At 43.9% G+C, this 19,707-nt stretch overlaps 1 protein-coding gene across 2 annotated transcripts in view; it reads left to right on the top strand.

The window, feature by feature from the left end:
* mettl14 (methyltransferase like 14) overlaps positions 1 to 19,707 on the top strand; it is a 98,624-nt gene that overhangs the window by 14,569 nt on the left and 64,348 nt on the right. For both annotated transcript variants that reach the window (XM_038791863.1, XM_038791862.1), the window contains exon 2: positions 17,380 to 17,468. In XM_038791863.1, the coding sequence (XP_038647791.1) occupies positions 17,380 to 17,468 (89 nt within the window). The remainder of the gene's footprint in view (positions 1 to 17,379; positions 17,469 to 19,707) is intronic.

The raw sequence follows: 19,707 nt of genomic DNA, 5'->3' as shown, positions 1-19,707 counted from the left end.
AATCACTTGACACTTATCTAGGTTGAACTCCATTTGTCACTTCTCAGCCCAGCTCTGCAGTCTGTCAATGTCCTGTTGTAACCTGCAACAGCCCTTGACACTATCTACAACTCCATCAATCTTTGTGTCATCGGCAAACGTACTAACCCACCCTTCCACTTGCTCATCTCATCCAAGTCATTTATAAAAACCACAAAGAGCAGAGGTCTCAGAACAGATCCCTGCGGGACACCACTGACCTCCAGGTGGAATGCTTCCCATCCACTACCACTCACTATCTCTAGTGAATACTGAAGCAAAATATTCATTTAGGGCCTCCCCTGCCACCTCAGACTCCAGGGACAAGTTCCTTCCACTATCCCTGATCGGCCCTACTCTCACTCTGATCATCCTCTTATTTCTCACAGAAGTGTAGAACGCGTTGGGGTTTTCCCTAATTCTTCCCGCCAGGGCTTTTTCATGCCCCTTTCTAGCTCTCCGAAGTCCATTTTTGAGTTCCTCCCTGGCTACCTTGTAACCCTCTAGAGCCGTGCCAGATCCTTGCTTCCTCAACCTTACGTAAGCTTCCTTCTTCCTCTTGATCAGAAGTTCCACTTCTCTTGTCATCTAAGGCTCCTTCACATTACCATTCCTTCCTTGTCTCAGTCGGACAAAACTATTCAACACTCACAGCAAGTGCTCCTTAAGCAACCCCCACATTACTGTTCTGCATTTGCCCAAGAACAACTGTTCCCACATTATGCTCCTCAGCCCCTGTCTAATAGCAGTATAATTTACCCTCCCCCAATTAAATATCTTTCCATACCGTCTGTTCCTATCCCTCTCCATGACTATGGTAAAGGTCAAGGAGTTGTGGTCACTGTCACCGAAATGCACTCCCACCGAGACATCTGACACCTGGCCTGTTTCGTTGCAAGCACCAAATCCAATATGGTCTCCCCCCTAGTCGGCCTATCTACATATTGAGTCAGGTATCCTTCCTGGACACAACTGACAAAATCAGCTCCTCCAAACCATTTGCACTAAGGAGGTTCCAGTCAATATTAGGGAAGTTGAAGTCACCCATGACAATAACTTTGTTACTTCTGCACCTTTCCAAGATCTGCTGCCCAAACTGTCCCTTCATCTCTCTGCTGCTATTGGGAGGTCTATAGAAAACTCCCAATAAAGTGACTGCTCCTTTCTTGTTTCTGACTTCCACCCATACTGACTCAGTAGCCAAATCCTCCTCGACTACCTCCTTTTCTGCAGCTGTGATGCTTTCCCTAATTAACAGTTCCACTCCCCCTCCTCTTTTACCTCCCTCCCTATTCTTCTTAGAGCATTTAAACCCCGGAACATCTAACAACTATTCCTGTCCCCGTGGATTCCATGTCTCCGTAATGGCCACAAACACCATCGTTCCAAGTACTGATCCATACTCTTAAGTTCATCTCCCTTATCCCTGACACTCCTTGTATTGAAACAGACACACTTTAACCCATTCCACTGAGTGCAGCTTTGCCCTATCAACTGTCTATCCTTCCTCACAAACGAGCTGCATACTTTTTCTGTCCGTTCAACAGCTACCCTATCCTCTGATCCGTAGCACTGGTTGCCATCCCCCTGCCAAATGAGTTTAAACTCTCCCGAAGAGCTTTAGCAAACCTCCCGCCCAGGATATTGGTGCCCCTCCAGTTTAGGTGCAACCCTTCCTTCATGTACAGGTCCCACCTTCCAATGATCTACATATCTGGAGCCTTCTCTCTTGCACCAGCCCTGTAGACACGTGTTCAGCTGCACTTGCTCTCTGTTCCTTGCCTCACGAGCATGTGGCACCGGTCGCAGTCCTGAGATTACTACAGTAGTCCCCCGTTATACCGCGCTCCACAATACCGCGGTTCGCGATATACCGGGGGGGGGGGGCTTATGGACCCCAACTGTCAGCTTCCCTCTCCGGATCAAAGTGAGCCGGCAGCTGAAATTGACACTACCGGCTGATTGGAGGGAGAGAGCAGCCGGCAGTGTCAATTTCAGCGGCCGGCTCACTTTGATCCGGAGAGGGAAGCTGCTCTCTCACTGAAACAATCAGCCGGCCGCTGAAATTGACACTGCCGGTTGCTTTCTCCCTCCAATCCAACTTTTAAGTTTTAATGTTTCTGATTGGAGGGAGCGAGCAGCCGGCAGTGTCAACTTCAGCGGCCGGCTGATTGTTTCAGTGAGAGAGCAGCTTCCCTCTCCGGATCAAAGTGAGCCGGCCGCTGAAATTGACACTGCCGGCTGCTCTCTCCCTCCAATCCAACTTTTAAGTTGTTAAAAATGCAGCAGTGCTTGTTTTAATTAGATCCATGATGGGGGTTTTAAATTTATTTAAAAATCTATGCATGCGCTTCCCATTGTGAGTCTACGGGGGTCTGACCTCTCCCCCTGCCCCTCGTAGACTCACAATGGGAAGCACATGCATAGATTTTAAAATAAATTTAAAACCACCATCGTGGATATCCGCGGCTCGGATGCAACGCGGGTGGCTGTCTTGGACCCCAACACCCGCGTTATAAAGGGGCACTACTGTACTCTGCTCTAAACAGATACTATTAAAAAAAAAAGTGGATTATTTGAATTGTTGAGTTGAGGTCAAGTTCGTGTATCCGCCTTAAACTATGAAGACGGTATTTGTGGCTGTAAACTTTGAGCCTGTCAAACCGATGATTCAGATCTTTTATATTATTGGTTTTCGAGAAGGCGGTAAAGCATTGGATTGTAGAAATCACGGCAAGTTTTACTGTTCTGGTAAAATAAATATGGCTTTAGGATGTAGGAATCAAAGTAGTTTCGTTGGCAGCTGTTCCCATCGGCAAGCTTGTGTCTGTACAATTTGCAATGTTTGACTTCTCTAAATTTATCCTCTGCAGCCCAGGGCTGCCGAGACCAATTATTGCAACTTTAGTGTAACCTGGTTAAAATCCGTGAACCCAGCAGAAACTGGAAAGAGCCTTGGGACCTTTCTAAATTGTATAGCTCAGTTGCTCACTGGATATATTTACAGTTGCTGCCAACAGTATTTTTAGTGTTATGTAAGCTGGTAGCACCAAGTTATGCTGCTGCGCACATACATCTGTCTACTTAGAAAAGCAGAAATTTTCACATTTTGTTTAAATGCATATTCAGCATTTTACTGGAAGATACTTGACAGCTGGTGTTATACCGGAGATCAAAACTCAGAATTAATTTCTGACACCTGCAAACTTAAAAAGCAACTTGACATAAAACCGTGGGCACAATTAGAAAATGGTAAATCTTAAAATTTCAACTGTTAGTTTTGAACTACGATGAGAAGAGATTGACTTTATTTGTTTATGAAGAAGGTTTGGGAACAGTACATTCTGGTGTGCTACGTAGAAACAATTACAGTACAGAGGAATAGAATCAGTTACTTAAATCCATACTGTTTGGTAGGTTGAGGGTTCATGGTAAAATGAACCTAAATAGAGAAGTCACCCAGAAGTATTTTACTGTGTATAAAAGGAACAAGTCTTAAAGGTAGTTATTTTGATTTTGGGGTGCTAAACATTGCCACAATTGAGTTAGATTTAGTCTTTTGGAAAATTAAGGAAAAGGACAGAGACAAATCAGAAGTAAAAGTTTTAAACTGGGGGAAGGCAATTTTTTCAAAACTGAGAAGTGGTTTGGCTGAGACTGGACAAGACTGCTAAAGGATAAATCAGTAGTAAACCAGTGGGAAGTACAAATAAGTGAGATCCTTGGGGTACAAAGAAGATATGTCCCCTCCAAAAATAAGAACGGTACTGTCAAATCTAGACCCACATGGTTGTAGAGAAAAATACATGGGAAGATTGAACAGAAAAATAAACCTTCTGATAGTCACAATAAACTCAACACTGCTCAGAGGAATAAACAAAGTACAAGGATCAAGTAAAAAAACAAATAAGGAAATCAAAGGCATGGAAAAATATTAGCAAGCAAGGTTAAGGAAAGCACAAAGATGTTTTGTGAGTGTATAAAGACCAAAAGGACAGTTAAGGAAAAAGCGGGACCTATCAGAGATGAAGAAGGGAACTTGTGTAAAGATGCAGAGGATATGGGAAGCATTTTAAACAAAGTTATTGTCGCCTTATTAACAAAAGAAAGGGACGATGCGGATATCTAACTCCCATGACGAGCAATGTGAAATATTGGATAAAGTAATCATAATCTGAGAGGACATTTTAGAGAAGTTTGAATCCTTGAAGGTGGATAAGTCGCCAGGCCGAGATGGATTGTTTCCAAAAGTGTTGAAGGATGTCAGGGAGTAAATAGCTGATGCTCTTAGGATTATTTTCCAATCTTCACCAGACACAGTGGAGGTGCCGGAGGACTAGGGAAATGCAAATGTGGTTCAGTTGTTTAAGGCGGGTATGAAAAATGCCAAACAGTTATAGGCCGGTTAGTCTTAGTTCGGTGGTTGGAAAATTGTTAGAGTCAATCCTGAGAGATTGAGTAAACTATTACATAAAAAGGCATGAACTAGCCGGGGATAGTCAGCATAGTTTTAAGGGCCGTACAAATTAGATTTAATTCTTTGAGGAAGTGACAAGGAGGAACGATGAGGGTAGTGCCATGGATATTGGCTACGTGGATTTTAGTAACATTCTAGTAAATCTCTGCACTCTCTCTAGAGCAATTACACTCTTAACAAGGTCCCACATGGCAGACTCGTCAAAACGTGAACACCCATGGGAGACAGGGTAATGTGGCAATTTGGATCCAAAGTTAGCTTAGAAACAGGAATCAAAGGGTAATAGAACAAAGAACAAAGAAAATTATAACACAGGAACAGGCCCTTCGGCCCTCCCAGCATGCGCCGATCCAGATCCTTTATCTAAACCTGTCGCCTATTTTCCAAGAATCTACTTCCCTCTGTTCCCCACCCGTTCATATATCTGTCTAGATGCATCTTAAATCATGCTATTGTGCCCGCCTATTCCACCTTTGCTGGCAAAGCGTTCCAGGCACCCAACACCCTCTGCGTAAAAAAACTTTCCACGCACATCTCCCTTAAACCTTCCCCCTCACCTTGAAATCGTGACCCCTTGTAATTGACACCCCCACTCTTGGAAAAAGCTTGTTGCTCTCCACCCTGTCCATACCTCTCATAATTTTGTCGACCTCAATCAGGTCCCCCCATAACCTCCGTCTTTCCAATGAAAACAATCCTAATCTACTCCACCTTTCTTCATAGCTAGCACCCTCCATACCAGGGAACATCCTGGTGAACCTCTGCACTCTCTCTAAAGCATCCACATCCTTCTGGTAATGTGGCGACTAGAACTGCACGCAGTATTCCAAATGTGGCCTACCAAAGTCCTACAACTGTAACATGCCCTGCCGACTCTAGTACTCAATACCCTGTCCGATGAAGGCAAGCATGCTGTATGCCTTCTTGCCACCTTCAGGGTACAATGGACTTGAACCCCCAGATCTCTCTGTACATCAATTTTCCCCAGGACTCTTCCTGTAGTCCGCTCTTGAATTGGATCTTCAAAAATGCATCACCTCGCATTTGCCTGGATTGAACTCCATCTGCCATTTCTCTGCCCAACTCTCCAAGAACTCCATCTGCCATTTCTCTGCCCGACTCTCCAAGTAGGTGGATTGGCCACACTAAATTGCCCCTTAATTGGAAAAAATGAATTGGGTACTCGAAAAATTTTTTTTTTAAAATGAAGACTAGAGCTGGGGAGCCACTGCGGGCTGCACAAATTCGTGAGATTTGCGTTGGGCCAAGGAGAAGCATTCCTGCGACTGGGAGGGGGATAAGATCCAAATTTATCAGGCCTTCGGAGCTGAGTTGGCAAAGCGGCAAGCAGGCTTCAACAAAGAACAAAGAAAAGTACAGCACAGGAACAGGCCCTTCGGCCCTCCAAACCTGTGCCGACAATGCTGCCAACCTAAACTAAAATCTTCTATACTTCCTGGGTTCGTATCTCTCTATTCCCATCCGATTCATGTACTTGTCAAGATGCCACTTAAACGTCACTACCGTCCCTGCTTCCATCACCATCTCCAGCAGCGAGTTCCAGGTACCCACGACCCTCCGTGTAAAAAAAACTTGCCTCATTCATCTCCTCTAAGCCTTGTCCCTCGCACCTAAAACCTATGCTCCCTAGTAATGAACCCCTCTACCCTGGGAAAAAGCTGGGAAAAAGCCTGACTATCCACTCTGTCTATGGCCCTCATAATTTTGTAGACCTCTACCAGGTCGCCCCTCAACCTCCGTCGTTCCAGTGAGAACAAACCGAGTTTATTCAACCGCTCCTCATAGCTAATGCCCTCCATACGAGGCAACATCCTGGCAAATCTCTTCTGCACCCTCTTTTAAAGCCTCCACATCCTTCTGCTAGTGTGGTGACCAGAATTGAACACTATACTCCAAATGTGGCCTAACTAAGGTTCTATACAGCTGCAACATGACTTGCCAATTCTTATACTCCATGCCCCGGCCAATGAAGGCAAGCATGCCGTATGCCTTCTTGACTACCTTCTCCACCTGTGTTGCCCTTTCAGTGACCTGTGGACCTGTACACCTAGATCTCTCTGACTGTCAATACTCTTGAGGGTCCTACTATTCACTCGCGATTCCCTACCTGCATTAGACCTTCCAAAATGCATTACCTCACATTTGTCCGGATTAAACTCCATCTGCCGTCTCTCCGCCCAAATCTCCAAACAATCTAAATCCTGCTGTATCCTCTGACAGTCCTCATTGCTATCCGCAATTCGACCAACCTTTGTGTCGTCTGCAAACTTATGAATCAGACCAGTTACATTTTCCTCCAAATCATTTGTATATACTATGAACAAAGGTCCCAGCACTGATCCCTGCGGAACACCACTAGTCACAGCCCTCCAATCAGAAAAGCACCCTTCGATTGCTACTCTCTGCCTTCTATGACCAAGCCATTTCTGTATCCATCTTGCCAGCTCACCGCTGGTCCCGTGTGACTTCACCTTTTGTACCAGTCTGCCATGAGGGACCTTGTCAAAGGCCTTACTGAAGTCCATAGAGACAACATCCACAGCCCTACCTGCATCAATCATCTTTGTGACCTCTTCGAAAAACTCTACCAAGTTAATGAGACACAACCTCCCCTTCACAAAACCATGCAGCCTCTCACAAATACGTCCATTTGCTTCCAAATGGGAGTAGATCCTGTCTCGAAGAATCCTCTCCAGTAATTTCCCTACCACTGACATAAGGCTAACTGGCCTGTAGTTCCCTGGATTATCCTTGCTACCCTTCTTCAACACAGGAACAACATTGGCTATTCTCCAGTCCTCCGGGATATCACCTGAAGACAGTGAGGATCCAAAGATTTCTGTCAAGGCCTCAGCAATTTCCTCTCTTGCCTCCTTTTGTATTCTGGGGTAGATCCCATCAGGCCCTGGGGACTTATCTACCTTAATATTTTTCAAGACGCCCAACACCTCGTCTTTTTGGATCTCAATATGGCCCAGGCTATCTACACACCCTTCTCCAGACACAACATCCACCAATTCCTTCTCTTTGGTGAATACTGATGCAAAGTATTCATTTAGTACCTCGCCCATTTCCTCTGGCCCATGGGGATGGAAAGTTGTTTCAAGTGATGCTCCGCAGGGCTTGGTGTTGGAACCCCTGCTGTTTGTTTTATATATTAACAATTTGGACTTCAACATGGGGGGCATGATTGGGAAATTTGCAGACAACAGAGGATAAGTGTAAGATCAAAAATGATATAGATGGGTTGGTAGAGTGGGCAGAAAAGTGGCAGATGGAGTTTAACTCTAATAAGTGTAACATAATGCATTTAGGGAGATCAAAGAGTAAAAGGGAAAACATAATAAACGGGAATATATTGAAAGACGTAGATGAAGTGAGAGATCTTAGCGTGCAAGTGCACAGGTCCGTAAAGGTAGCAGTGCAGGTAGGTAAGGGTGTAAAGAAGGCATATAAAATGCTCTCCTTCATTAGCAGAGTTACGGAATACAAAAGTAGGGATATAATGATGGAATTGTATCAGACACTGGTGAGGCAACAACTAGAATATTGGGTGCAGTTCTGGTCATCACATTACAGAAAGGATGTAATTGCTCTGGAGGGAGTGCAGAGAAGATTTACTAGAATGATGCCAGGGCAGGAGAATTGTCACTAGGAAGAGAGATTGGAGAGATTGGGTTTTGAGCTATACAAAATTGTGAGAGGTAGGGATAGAGTAGACAGGAGGAACCTGTTTCCTTTGACAGAATTCAAAAACCAGGAGTCATAGATTCAAGGTAAATGGCAGAAGGATTAGAGGGGGCATGAGGAAAATCCTTTTTACGCAGAGGGTGGTGGGTGTCTGGAATTTGTTCCCTGGTGCAAGGATCAAGGACATCTCGGAGCGGCTGCAGGACATTCTGGAGGGGGAGGGTGAACAGCCAGCTGTCGTGTTGCATATAGGCACTAACGATATAGGTAAAAAATGTGATGCGGTTCTATAAACTGAATTTAGGGAGTTAGGAGTTAAACTAAAAAGTAGAACCTCAAAGATAGTGATCTCAGGATTGCTACCAGTGCCATGTGCTAGTCAGAGTAGGATTGTCAGGATAGATTAAATGTATACCTGGCTTGAGAGATGGTGCAGGAGGGAAGATTTCAAATTCCAGAGACATTGGAACCGGCTCTGGGGTTGGTGGGACCAGTACAAACTGGACGGTCTGCACTTGGGCAGGACTGGACCCAATGTCTTGGGGGGAGTTTTTGCTAGTGCTGTTGGGGAGGGTTTAGGGATCTTTCTTTTTTTAAATAAAAATTTAGATAACCCAATTATTTTTTTCCAATTAAGGGGCAATTTTGCGTGGCCAATTAACCTACCCTGCACATCTTTGGGTTGTGGGTGCAAACTACACACGGACAGTGACCCAGAGCCAGGGTGAACCTGGGAACTCGGCACCATGAGGCAACAGTGCTAACCACTTCACCACCGTGCTGCCTGGGGTTTAGGGATCTTATTGAAATTTACAGGATACTACGAGGCCTGGATAAAGTGGACGTGGAGCGGATGTTTCCACTAGTAGGAAAAACTAGAACCAGAGGGCACAATCTCTGACTAAAGAGATGGTCCATTAAAACTGAGATGAGGAGGAATTTCTTCAGCCAGAAGGTGGTGAATCTGTGGAACTCTTTGCCACAGAAGGCTGTGGAAGCCAAATCACTGAGTGTCTTTAAGACAGAGATAGATAGGTTCTTGATTAATAAGGGGATCAAGGGTTATGGGAGAAAGCTGGAGAATGGGGATAAGAAAAATATCAGCCATGGTTGAATGGCGGAGCAGACTCGATGGGCCGAGCGGCCTATTCTGCTCCTATGTCTTATGGGAACCGATGAAGGAAGTTGGAGGGAAGTAAAGTGGGGACAGTGAAAGGCAGAGAAACCAAAGTCAAAAATCAGAAAGAGCCACAATACAGAGTACAGAGACTGTGGAGAACTCAGTGAATGGGTCCAGCAAGGCTAAGAGAAATAAAATGCAGGGAAAGTGTACAAAACATGACTGGACAGATGGCCTGAAAAAGCAGGGCAAAGTGCAAGGGAAGTCGAGATTATACTGCATTTATTTCAATGCAAGAGGCCTGACGAGCAAGGCAGATGAACTCAGGGCATGAATGGGTACATGGGACGGGGATATTATAGCTATTACTGTAACATGGCTAAGGGAGGGGCAGGACTGACAGCTCAATGTTCCAGGGTACGGATACTATCGGAAAAATAGAACAGGAGGCAAGAGAGGAGGGGGAGTTGTGTTTTTGATTAGGGAGAATATCACTGCAGTACTGAGAGGGGATGTATTTGAGGGTTCGCCCACTGAGTCTATATGGATAGAACTGAAAAATACGAAGGGAGCGATCACTTTGATAGGATTGCACTAAAGACTCCAAATAGTCAGTGGGAAATTGAAGAGCAAATATGTAAGGAGATTACAGATACCTGCAAGAAAAATAAGTTGGTAATAGTTGGGGACTTTAACTTTCCCAATATTGACTGGGACAACCATAGCATTAGGGGCTTCGATGAAGAGACGTTTGTTTGAGTGTTTTCAGGAGGAATTTCTCATTCAGTTTGTGGATGGCCTGACTAGAGAGGGGCAAAACCTGACCCCCTCTTGGAAAATAAGGAAGGTCCTTCCTTATTTTTCAAGTGTTAGTGAGGGATCACTTTGGGACCAGTGACTATAATTCCATTAGTTTTAATACAGCTATGGAGAATGATAGGTCTGGCCCAAAAGTAAAAATTCTAAATTGGGGCAAGGCCAATTTTAATGGTATTAGGCAGGAACTTTCAAAAGTTCATTGGGGGAGTTTGTTGGCTGGCAAAGGGACGTCTGGTAGGTGGGAGGTTTTCAAATGTGTGTTAATCAGGGTTCAGGGTAAACACATTCCTTTTAGAATGAAGGGCAAGGCTAGTAGAAGTACGGAACCCTGCATAAGGGCGGCACGGTAGCTCAGTGGGTAGAACTGTTGCTTCACAGCTCCAGGCTTGGGTCACAGTCTGTGCGAAGTCTGCACATTCTCCCTGTGTCTGCGTGGGTTTCCTCTGGTTGCTCTGGGTTCCTCCCACAAGTCTCAAAAAAACGTGCTGTTAGGTAATTTGGACATTCTGAATTCTCCCTCTTTGTACCCAAACAGGTGCCGGAATGTGGCGACTAGGGGCTTTCCACAGTAACTTCATTGCAGTGTTAATGTAAGCCTAATTGTGACAGTAAAGATTATTATTATTACTATTATGACTCGGGATATTGGGGTCAAAAAGAAGAATGAGGCATTTAGCATGCAGAGGCAGCTGGGATCAAGTGGATCACTTGAAGAGTACGCAGGTTGTCAGAGTAGAGTTAAGAGAAAAATCAGGAGGGCAAAAAGGGGACATGAGATTGCTTTGGCAGATAATGCAAAGGAGAATCCAAAGAGCTTCTACAAATACATAATGGGCAAAAGAGTAACTAGGGAGAGAGTAGGGCATCTTAAGGATCTACAAGATCATCTATTTGCAGATCCACAAGAGATGGGTGAGACCCTAAATGAATATTTCTCATCGTTATTTACTGTTGAGAAAGACATGGATGTTAGGGAACTTAGTGAAATAAATTAATCGCTTATCGTCACAAGTAGGCTTCAATGAAGTTACTGTGAAAAGCCCCTAGTCGGCACATTCCGGCCCCTGTTCGGGGAGGTCGGTACGGGAATTGAACCCGTGCTGCTGGCATTGTTTTGCTTTACAAGCCAGCTGTTTAGCTCACTGTGCTAAACCAGACCCTGGTGACGTCTTGAGGAGTGCACATATTATAGAGAAGGAAGTGCTGGAAGTCTAAAAGCATTAAGGTAGATAAATCCCTGGGACCTGACACGGGGCAGCACGGTAGCATGGTGGTTAGCATAAATGCTTCACAGCTCCAGGGTCCCAGGTTCGATTCCCGGCTGGGTCACTGTCTGTGTGGAGTCTGCACGTCCTCCCCGTGTGTGCGTGGGTTTCCTCCGGGTGCTCCGGTTTCCTCCCACAGTCCAAAGATGTGCGGGTTAGGTGGATTGGCCATGCTAAATTGCCCGTAGTGTCCTAATAGTAAGGTTAAGGGGGGGAGTTGTTGGGTTACGGGTATAGGGTGGATACGTGGGTTTGAGTAGGGTGATCATTGCTCGGCACAACATCGAGGGCCGAAGGGCCTGTTCTGTGCTGTACTGTTCTATGTTCTATGATGAAATGTATACCAGGACATTGTGGGAGGCTAGGGAGGAAATTGCAGATCCCCCAGCAGAGATATTTGAATCGTCGATAGCTACAGGTGAGGTCGCTGAAGATTGGAGGGTAGCAAATATTGTGCCTTTGTTTAAGAAGGGCCGCATGGAAAAGCCTGGGAACTACAGAATGGTGAGCCTAACATCTGTGGTGGGTAAGTTGTTGGAGGTATTCTGAGAGACGGGATCTACAGGCATTTAGAGAGGCAAGGATTGATTAGGGACAGTCAGCATGGCTTTGTGAGTGGAAAATCACAAGGGGTAACCAAGAAGGTAGATGAGGGTGGTGCAGTCGACATTGTCTACATGGACTTCAGCAAGGCCTTTGACATGGTACCGCATAAGTTTAAACCTCACGGGATCCAGAGTGAGGTAGCCAATTAATGCAAAATTGGCTTGACGACAGAAGACAAAGGGTGGTTGTAGAGGGTAATTTTTCAAACTGATGGCTTGTGACCAGCGGTGCTCCTCAAGGATCAGTGTTACAGTCCACTGTTATTTGTTATTTATATTAATGATTTGGATAAGAATTTTGGAGGCATGGTTAATAAGTTTGCAGATGACACCAAGATTGGTGGCATAGTGGACGGTGAAGAAGGTTATCTCGGATTGCAACGGGATCTTGATCAGTTGGGCCAGTGGGCCTATGAATGGTAGATGGAGATTAATTTAGATAAATGTGAGGTAATGCATTTTGATTGTTTGAATCGGGCAGGACCTACTCAGTTAATGGTAGGGTGTTGGGGAGCGGTGGAGAACAAAGAGATCTAGTAGTACAGGTTCATGGCTCCTTGAAAGTAGAATCACAGGTGGACAGGGTGGTGAAGAAGTCATTTGGCATGCTTAGTTTCATTGGTCAGAACATTGAATACAGGAGTTAGGACATCTTGTTGAAATTGTACAAGACATTAGTAAGGCCACATTTGGAATACTGTGTACAGTTCTGATCACCCTATTATAGAGAGGATATTATTAAACTAGAAAGATTGCAGAAAAGATTTACTGGGATGCTACCGGGACTTGATGGTTTGAGTTATAAGGAGAGGCTGGATAGACTGGGACTTTTCCCCCTGGAGCAAAGGAGGCTTAGGGGTGATCTTATGAGGGGTGATCTTATGAGGGGCATAGATAAGGTGGATAGTCAATATCTTTTCCCAAGAGGGTGGTGAGTGCTTCGAATGAACCGGCAGAGGCAGTAGTAGAGGTGGGTACAATTTTGTCTTTTAAAAAACATTCAGACAGCTATATGGGTAAGATGGGTATAGAGGAATATGGGTCAAATGCAGGCAGCTGTGACTAGCTTAGTGGTAAAAGTTAGGCGTCATGGACAAGTTGGGTCGAAGAGCCTGAGTTGCTGGTGAAAGCATAGAACATAAACTGGTTTAAAAAGTACCCAGATCTGCAAATGTTGTAAGCTGCAGGGCTATGGGCCATGTGCAGGAAGATGGGATTGGAAAGGGCATCTGAGACATGGATAAGGTGAACTGAATGGCCGCCTTCTGTGCTGTATCATTTCTCTGGTTCTATTACTATGCAAAGACATAGGAATGCTTTTAAAGGAAAAAGGATGGTGGGAAACTGTAGTAGTGATGGAATGGCTTTGAAAACAAACTTAGAAACCAGGAAATAATTAAAGATTACAATGATCTTTTGAGGGAATCATCTGAGGAGGATCGGTATACGAGAAAAATGGTAGAGAATCGAAATAGATACTCACATGGTCTTTAGAAGTGAAACCCGACATGGTCTGGTAGTGAAGGACAGATGCACAATTTAAACTTCTATAATAAAAGTTACAGATAAGATGGTCTTGAGAAGGATTTGAATCTCCAGTTCTAATGAATTTAAGCCACTAGCTAAGTTAACTGCTCTACCATTGTATACATCATCTGTAATTGATTATAAACAAAATGTTGCTGACATTGCTCAAAAAAACATTTGCTTGTGGTGTGCAGAAAGCAGCAACATTTAAAGTACTGCATCTGATTCAAATTATTATAATTATTGGAGAAATCAAATTTATCAAGGCATTGTACTTTTAAAAAGATTGCATTTTGTAAATTTACATCTTGTATTTTTAGGGTGAGGAGTATTGTAATTTGTGTTTAAAAGATTTTTAAAATAAGTGCTTGTCTCATAAATTGTTTTCTGACTTATTCATTGGATTTGGGCGTTGCTTGGTCAGACTTCCATTTACTTTGGCTGTTAAGGATTGCCTTGCGAAGGTGGTGATGAGCTAATGCCTTGAACCACTGCAGTCTACCTGTAGATACAGCTGCAGTGCTCGTAACTGCCTGTCTGTCTGTGCCCTCTGGGTGATGGACATGTTTTGGCGAGTCAGGAGGCGAGTCACTCGCTACAGAATTACTCAGTACTTCTGAGGCTACAGTTAAATTGCTGGTCGATTGTGACTTTAGGAACGCAGGAAATAGGAGCACATCATTCAGCTCCTCACTCCTGCTCCGCCATTCAAGTAAATCATGGCTATCTTCGACCTCAATACCATTTTTTCACACTATCCCATATCCCTGATATCTTTGATATCCAGATTCAAGTAAATCCGCCATTCAAGTAAATCATGGCTATCTTCAACCTCAATACCATTTTTTCACACTATCCCATATCCCTGATATCTTTGATATCCAGATTGATCTGTCTTGAACACACTCAACGAGCCTCCCCAGCTCTGTGGGGTAGAGAATGCCAAAGATTCACCACCCTCGAATGAAGAAATTCCCCCTTATCTCAGTTCTAAAGAACCCATATCTTATTTTTGAGACTGTGTTTCCTGGTTTTAGACCACAGACACACACATACATGCACAATCCTGCCATTGATAGTGGGGAATTCAGTGGTGGTAATACCATTGAACATCATGGGGATGTGGCTAGATTCTCCCTTGATTAGCACTGATGCTTTACAACTTCAGGGTCCCAGGTTCGATTCTCAGCTTGGTGTCTGTGTGGAGTCTGCACGTTCTCCCCGTGTCTACATGGGTTACCTCCGGGTGTTCCGGTTACCTCCCACAAGTCCCGAAAGGTGTTCTGTTAGGTAATTTGGACATTCTGAATTCTCCCTCAATGAACCCGAACAAGTGACGGAATGTGGCGACTAGGGGATTTTCACAGTAACTTTATTGCAGTGTTAATGTAAGCCTACTTGTGACAATAAAGATTATTATTATTAGAGGTAATTTCCTGGTACTTGTGTAGCACAATGTTACTTGCCACTTATTAGCTCAAGCTTGTATTCTGTCCATGTCTTTGAAAGACAGAGGCTGAGGTGGAAGTGTCAATTACAAGGGGGCACAGGTTCAAGGTGACAGGGAGAAAGTTTAAGGGAGATGTGCGAGGAAAGTTTATCACACAGAGAGTGGTGGGTGCTTGGAACGCGCTGCCAGAGGATGTGGTGGAAGCAGGCACATTAGCAACATTGAAGAGGCATCTGGATGGGTACGTGAATAGGGAGGAAATAGAGGAATATAGATCGAGTCAGGACAGAAGTTTCTTTTTTAGTTAGGGCATCATGATCGGCACAGGCTTGGAGGATCAAAAGGCCTGTTCCTGTGCTGTACTTTTATTTTGTTGTATTGGACCAGGGCTGTAAAAAGGCCTGGAGCCAAGTGGTTCTGGTGAAATCCAAACTAAACATCGTTGAGCAGGCAATGCCATCTGACAGCAAGGGTGATGAAACCTTCTGTCACTTTTCTGATTGAATATTGACTGAGGGTCAGTAATTGGCAAGATTGGAATTGTCCTGCTTTTTGTACTTTGCACAGATTCCACTGTTGCGACTGCACTGAAAAAGCTCGAGTATTCCTTGGTCCTCTCCTATTCATCGCCCACACGCTGCCCTGCCCCTCGTGATATCATCTGAAAACACAGCATAAATTTCCACGTTATTCTTGACGACACCCAGCTTTACCTGTCCACCATGTCTTGTGATCCCTGCACTGTCTCTATATAATATAATATTTGTTATTGTCACGAGTAGGCTTACATTAACACTGCAATGAAGTTACTGTGAAAAGCTCCTAATCGCCACACTCCGGTGTCAAAATTACCTAACAGTATGTCTTTCAAGACCTGTGGGAGGAAACCGGAGCGCCCGGAGGAAAACCATACAGATATGGGGAGAACATGCAGACTCTGCACAGACAGTGACCCAAGCTGGGAATCGAACCTGGGACCCCGCCGCTGTGAAGCAACAGTGCTAAGCACTGTGCTAAAATGTCGGCTGCTTGTCCAATATTGGTCCTGAGTGAGAAATTTTCTCTAATTAAATATTTGGAAGAATCCAGCTAATATCTGTACTCCACACTCCCCAGCCACTGACTCTATTCCTCTCTCTCTAGCAACTGGCTGAGGCTGAACCTGGCTGTTCTGCACTTTGATATATTTGACCCTGAGATGAGCTTCTGGCAACACATCTTTAAACTGCCAATTTCTACCTCTGTAAAATTATCCATCGACACTGCCCTTGCCTCAGTCCGTCAGCTGTTGAGCTCGGCGTTGTACCTTTCTTAATCTCTTTTTTTTTGCCAGCTTTTCCCATATATTTCTGTAAACGTAATGAAATGAAAATCGCTTATTGTCACAAGTAGGCTTCAAAGGAAGTTACTGTGAAAAGCCCCTAGTCGCCACATTCCGGCGCCTGTTCGGGGAGGCAGGTACGGGAATTGAACCGTGCTGCTGGCCGGTCGTGGTCTGCTTTAAAAGCCAGCGATTTAGCCCGATGCTGTTCAATGCCTCATGCCCCGCCTCCCGCTCCGCGCCCCGCTCCCATTCACCCATTATCCGTGCTCTCACTAACTGGTTAGGCAATGCATGATGTTTTTTTTCTTTAATTTGCATCCTTGTTTTCAAATGTCTCTGGTCTTGGTTTATCTCTGTAAACTCCTCTGGATCCAATACCTTCTGACATTTCAGTGCTCTTCTAATTCTGACCTTGTGCACATCCTGATATTAATTACTCTATCACCCTAAACTCTGGAACTTTTCCCCCTTATCTCTGCCTCCCGACCTCTTTCCTCCTTTAAAATGTTTCTTATACCTTAAGCTGTGGACTAAACTCAGTGTGGATTGTTGTTACACGTTGCTTTTAATAGGTGCCTGTGAAATCATAGACGCATTTTAACGTACGAGTGAAAAAACAGTAAAAATGGAGAAATAAGAATACTGGTCCGAACCTGTCCTGTACACTTCAAAATGGAACACGAGTAAAATGTAGATATAAAAACACTGCTCCGAACTATTTGTTCCCGATTGGGTGTTACATTTCCCAGCTGCTGTGTTGGAATTTTAACTCTCTCTGGGTCAGGGCCTGCAGAAGGCAGTTCACCGTCACCTTCTCAAGGGCAATTAGGGATGGGCAATAAATGGTGACCGAGCCAGCGTTGCCCACATCCCGTAAATGAATAGAAAAAAAATTATTAGTCCAAATCACTACACAATTGCGCCAAAAAAGAAATTAACACTTGATGCAATTTTACTGCGCGGAGTGGGAATAAATATATATAATAAAATATATATTGCTGTCTTGAGTTTCTTTATGCAACCTAAATAAATGTGAAATTTGACAAAGTTTTCTATTTCTTAGCTTGGAGCTGAAAGTGCAGACAACATTGGAGCAGTCCTGAACAGCAAGGAAGAGCAGAGGGAGATTGCTGAAACCAGGGAAACCTGCAGGTTAGCATGAAAGCAACTGCTCTTTAAACATTTTTCTTGTTTTGTATCTCTGGTAGTACAGAAGATTGCAATAGTGTGTGAAATAATTTGTAAAATATCAGTAAATGGGGTTGTAAAGCCGCAGACTCACCATTCCCCATTTTTTGTGCAAAAACCCAGTTTTGGAAAGTGGTATTTGAAAATTCCTGCAAAAACCTCAATTTTTTATACAGTACCATCTTGCATAAATACCATATTACCCAGTAAGTGGGATACATCTGGGTACTTTCGTCTTTTGTATATGCGTCATATTCCTTTATTTTCTACCCTTTGTCTCTCTCAGTTGAGGCTCCTGTTTTAAGCACGAGGCAAACAACAGAAATAGATACCACTCTACTCCTTTTTTCATTCTTTTATATTCCCTCCCTTCATAGAATTTACAGTGCAGAAGGAGGCCATTTGGCCCATCGAGTCTGCACCGACTCTTGGAAAGAGCACCCTACCCAAGGTCAACACCTCCACCCTATCCCCATAACCCAGTAACCCCACCCAACACTAAGGGCAATTTTGGACACTAAGGGCAATTTAGCATGGCCAATCCACCTAACCTGCACATCTTTGGACTGTGGGAGGAAACCGGAGCACCCGGAGGAAACCCACGCACACACGGGGAGGATGTGCAGACTCCGCACAGACAGTGACCCAAGCCGGAATCGAACCTGGGACCCTGGAGCTGTGAAGCAATTGTGCTATCCACAATGCTACCGTGCTGCCCTTCTGTAGAAAATCTCCAGCTAGTAACAATCATCAGCTAAATGAGTGGAGAATTGCAGTTCAATTCATGCCCTCCAATATCTTATTCGTATCTACTGTATTCAGGATAATTGAGTCAGCCTTGTAATGTTAGCATTAGGAGTCCAAGATGATGCACAAAATGTACAGTTCTTGTCTTGCATTATCAAGACTATAGATCTTGTCAGTTTCAGGTCAGGGCAAAGTAGTTTTGTGTGCATAGCAGCACAAGGCTGGCTTTGTAACTCAAGTCAGGTAGAATTTACCATGTGCAGCATAACTTTGACCTAGTGCAAAGCCACATTTTATACATACCCTGCTGACCCTTGGGCTTCTTGGGAACTTTTTCAGTCTTATGTTACTGAAGGAGAAAAAAATGTTTCTACCTTCACTCTGTCATTTTAAGAATAATCCTAATAAGAAGAAGCCAAACTGAATATGGACGAGTGTACATGTTTGCAGCGTCTTTGTCACTGAGGAACAGTTGACTTCATAACTCTGGTTGGCTGCAAATCCCAATCTAACATTATTGGTTTGGGACCAACATTTGTGGATTAAAAGCAGTCTACAGTACGTTTTATTTGAAGCTTGTATATCACTCGCTTAGGTAACACTTATAATATCATTGTTTGTGTTTAAAATTTATTATAACAAATGCATGTTACACACTACAATTATTATTTCCGTTCACGCTATATATATTCTATAACCCACGTAAGTATGAAGCCTACAGGATGAGGTATTAACTGCACTGTTTATTGCACTTTTCTAAAGATAAAGTTTAAACAAATAATATTTTACAGCTGCCTAAACTTAAGGTAAATTCATAATTTATTTATTGATTTGAAAGATGCACTGTCAACTAAGTAGAACAACTTGAGACTATTAGAATTTTTAATACTCCGGTGCTGAGGACCCGGGTTTGAATCCCGGCCCTGGGTCACTGTGTGGAGTTTGCACGTTTGCCCCGTGTCTGCGTGTGTTTCGCCCCCACAATCCAAAGATGTGCAGGTTAGGTGGATTGGCCACGCTAAATTGCCCCTTAATTATAAAAATAATTGGGTCCTCTAAATTTATTTAAAAAAAAGAATTTTTAATACTCAGCAACCACTATCTCCTTTGTATAGGAATTATAGATTCTACCCTGTAAAATAAAGTGAAATTCAAAGCACCTCATGGCACTTGGGTGACAGAGCCAATTCCAAGAGCCATATCTATGCGAGAAACTGTTCTGATGGCAGTGCCCCTTTCTGATGTGCAGTGGTTTCTCATGGCTTGCTTCTATTTTTATAACTAAACTCTGTTTTGATATTTCTTGGTCTGCAGAGATAGAAAATCCAAGTCACATCTTTAGAGGATTGCTGTGAAACTGGATTTTGTTTTTACGGTGGCAAGCGTAGGATTTTAAAGCTGAGATCAAAGTTTCTTCATGTAATAAACTGGCTGATATATGTATCAGGCCAACTTT

Source organism: Scyliorhinus canicula, chromosome 3 (genome assembly GCF_902713615.1).
Source record: "Scyliorhinus canicula chromosome 3, sScyCan1.1, whole genome shotgun sequence".
Classification (NCBI taxonomy): Eukaryota; Metazoa; Chordata; class Chondrichthyes; order Carcharhiniformes; family Scyliorhinidae; genus Scyliorhinus; species Scyliorhinus canicula.
The sequence above is the reverse complement of the archived record's forward strand: the minus strand, read 5'-3'. Positions and strand labels throughout refer to the sequence as shown.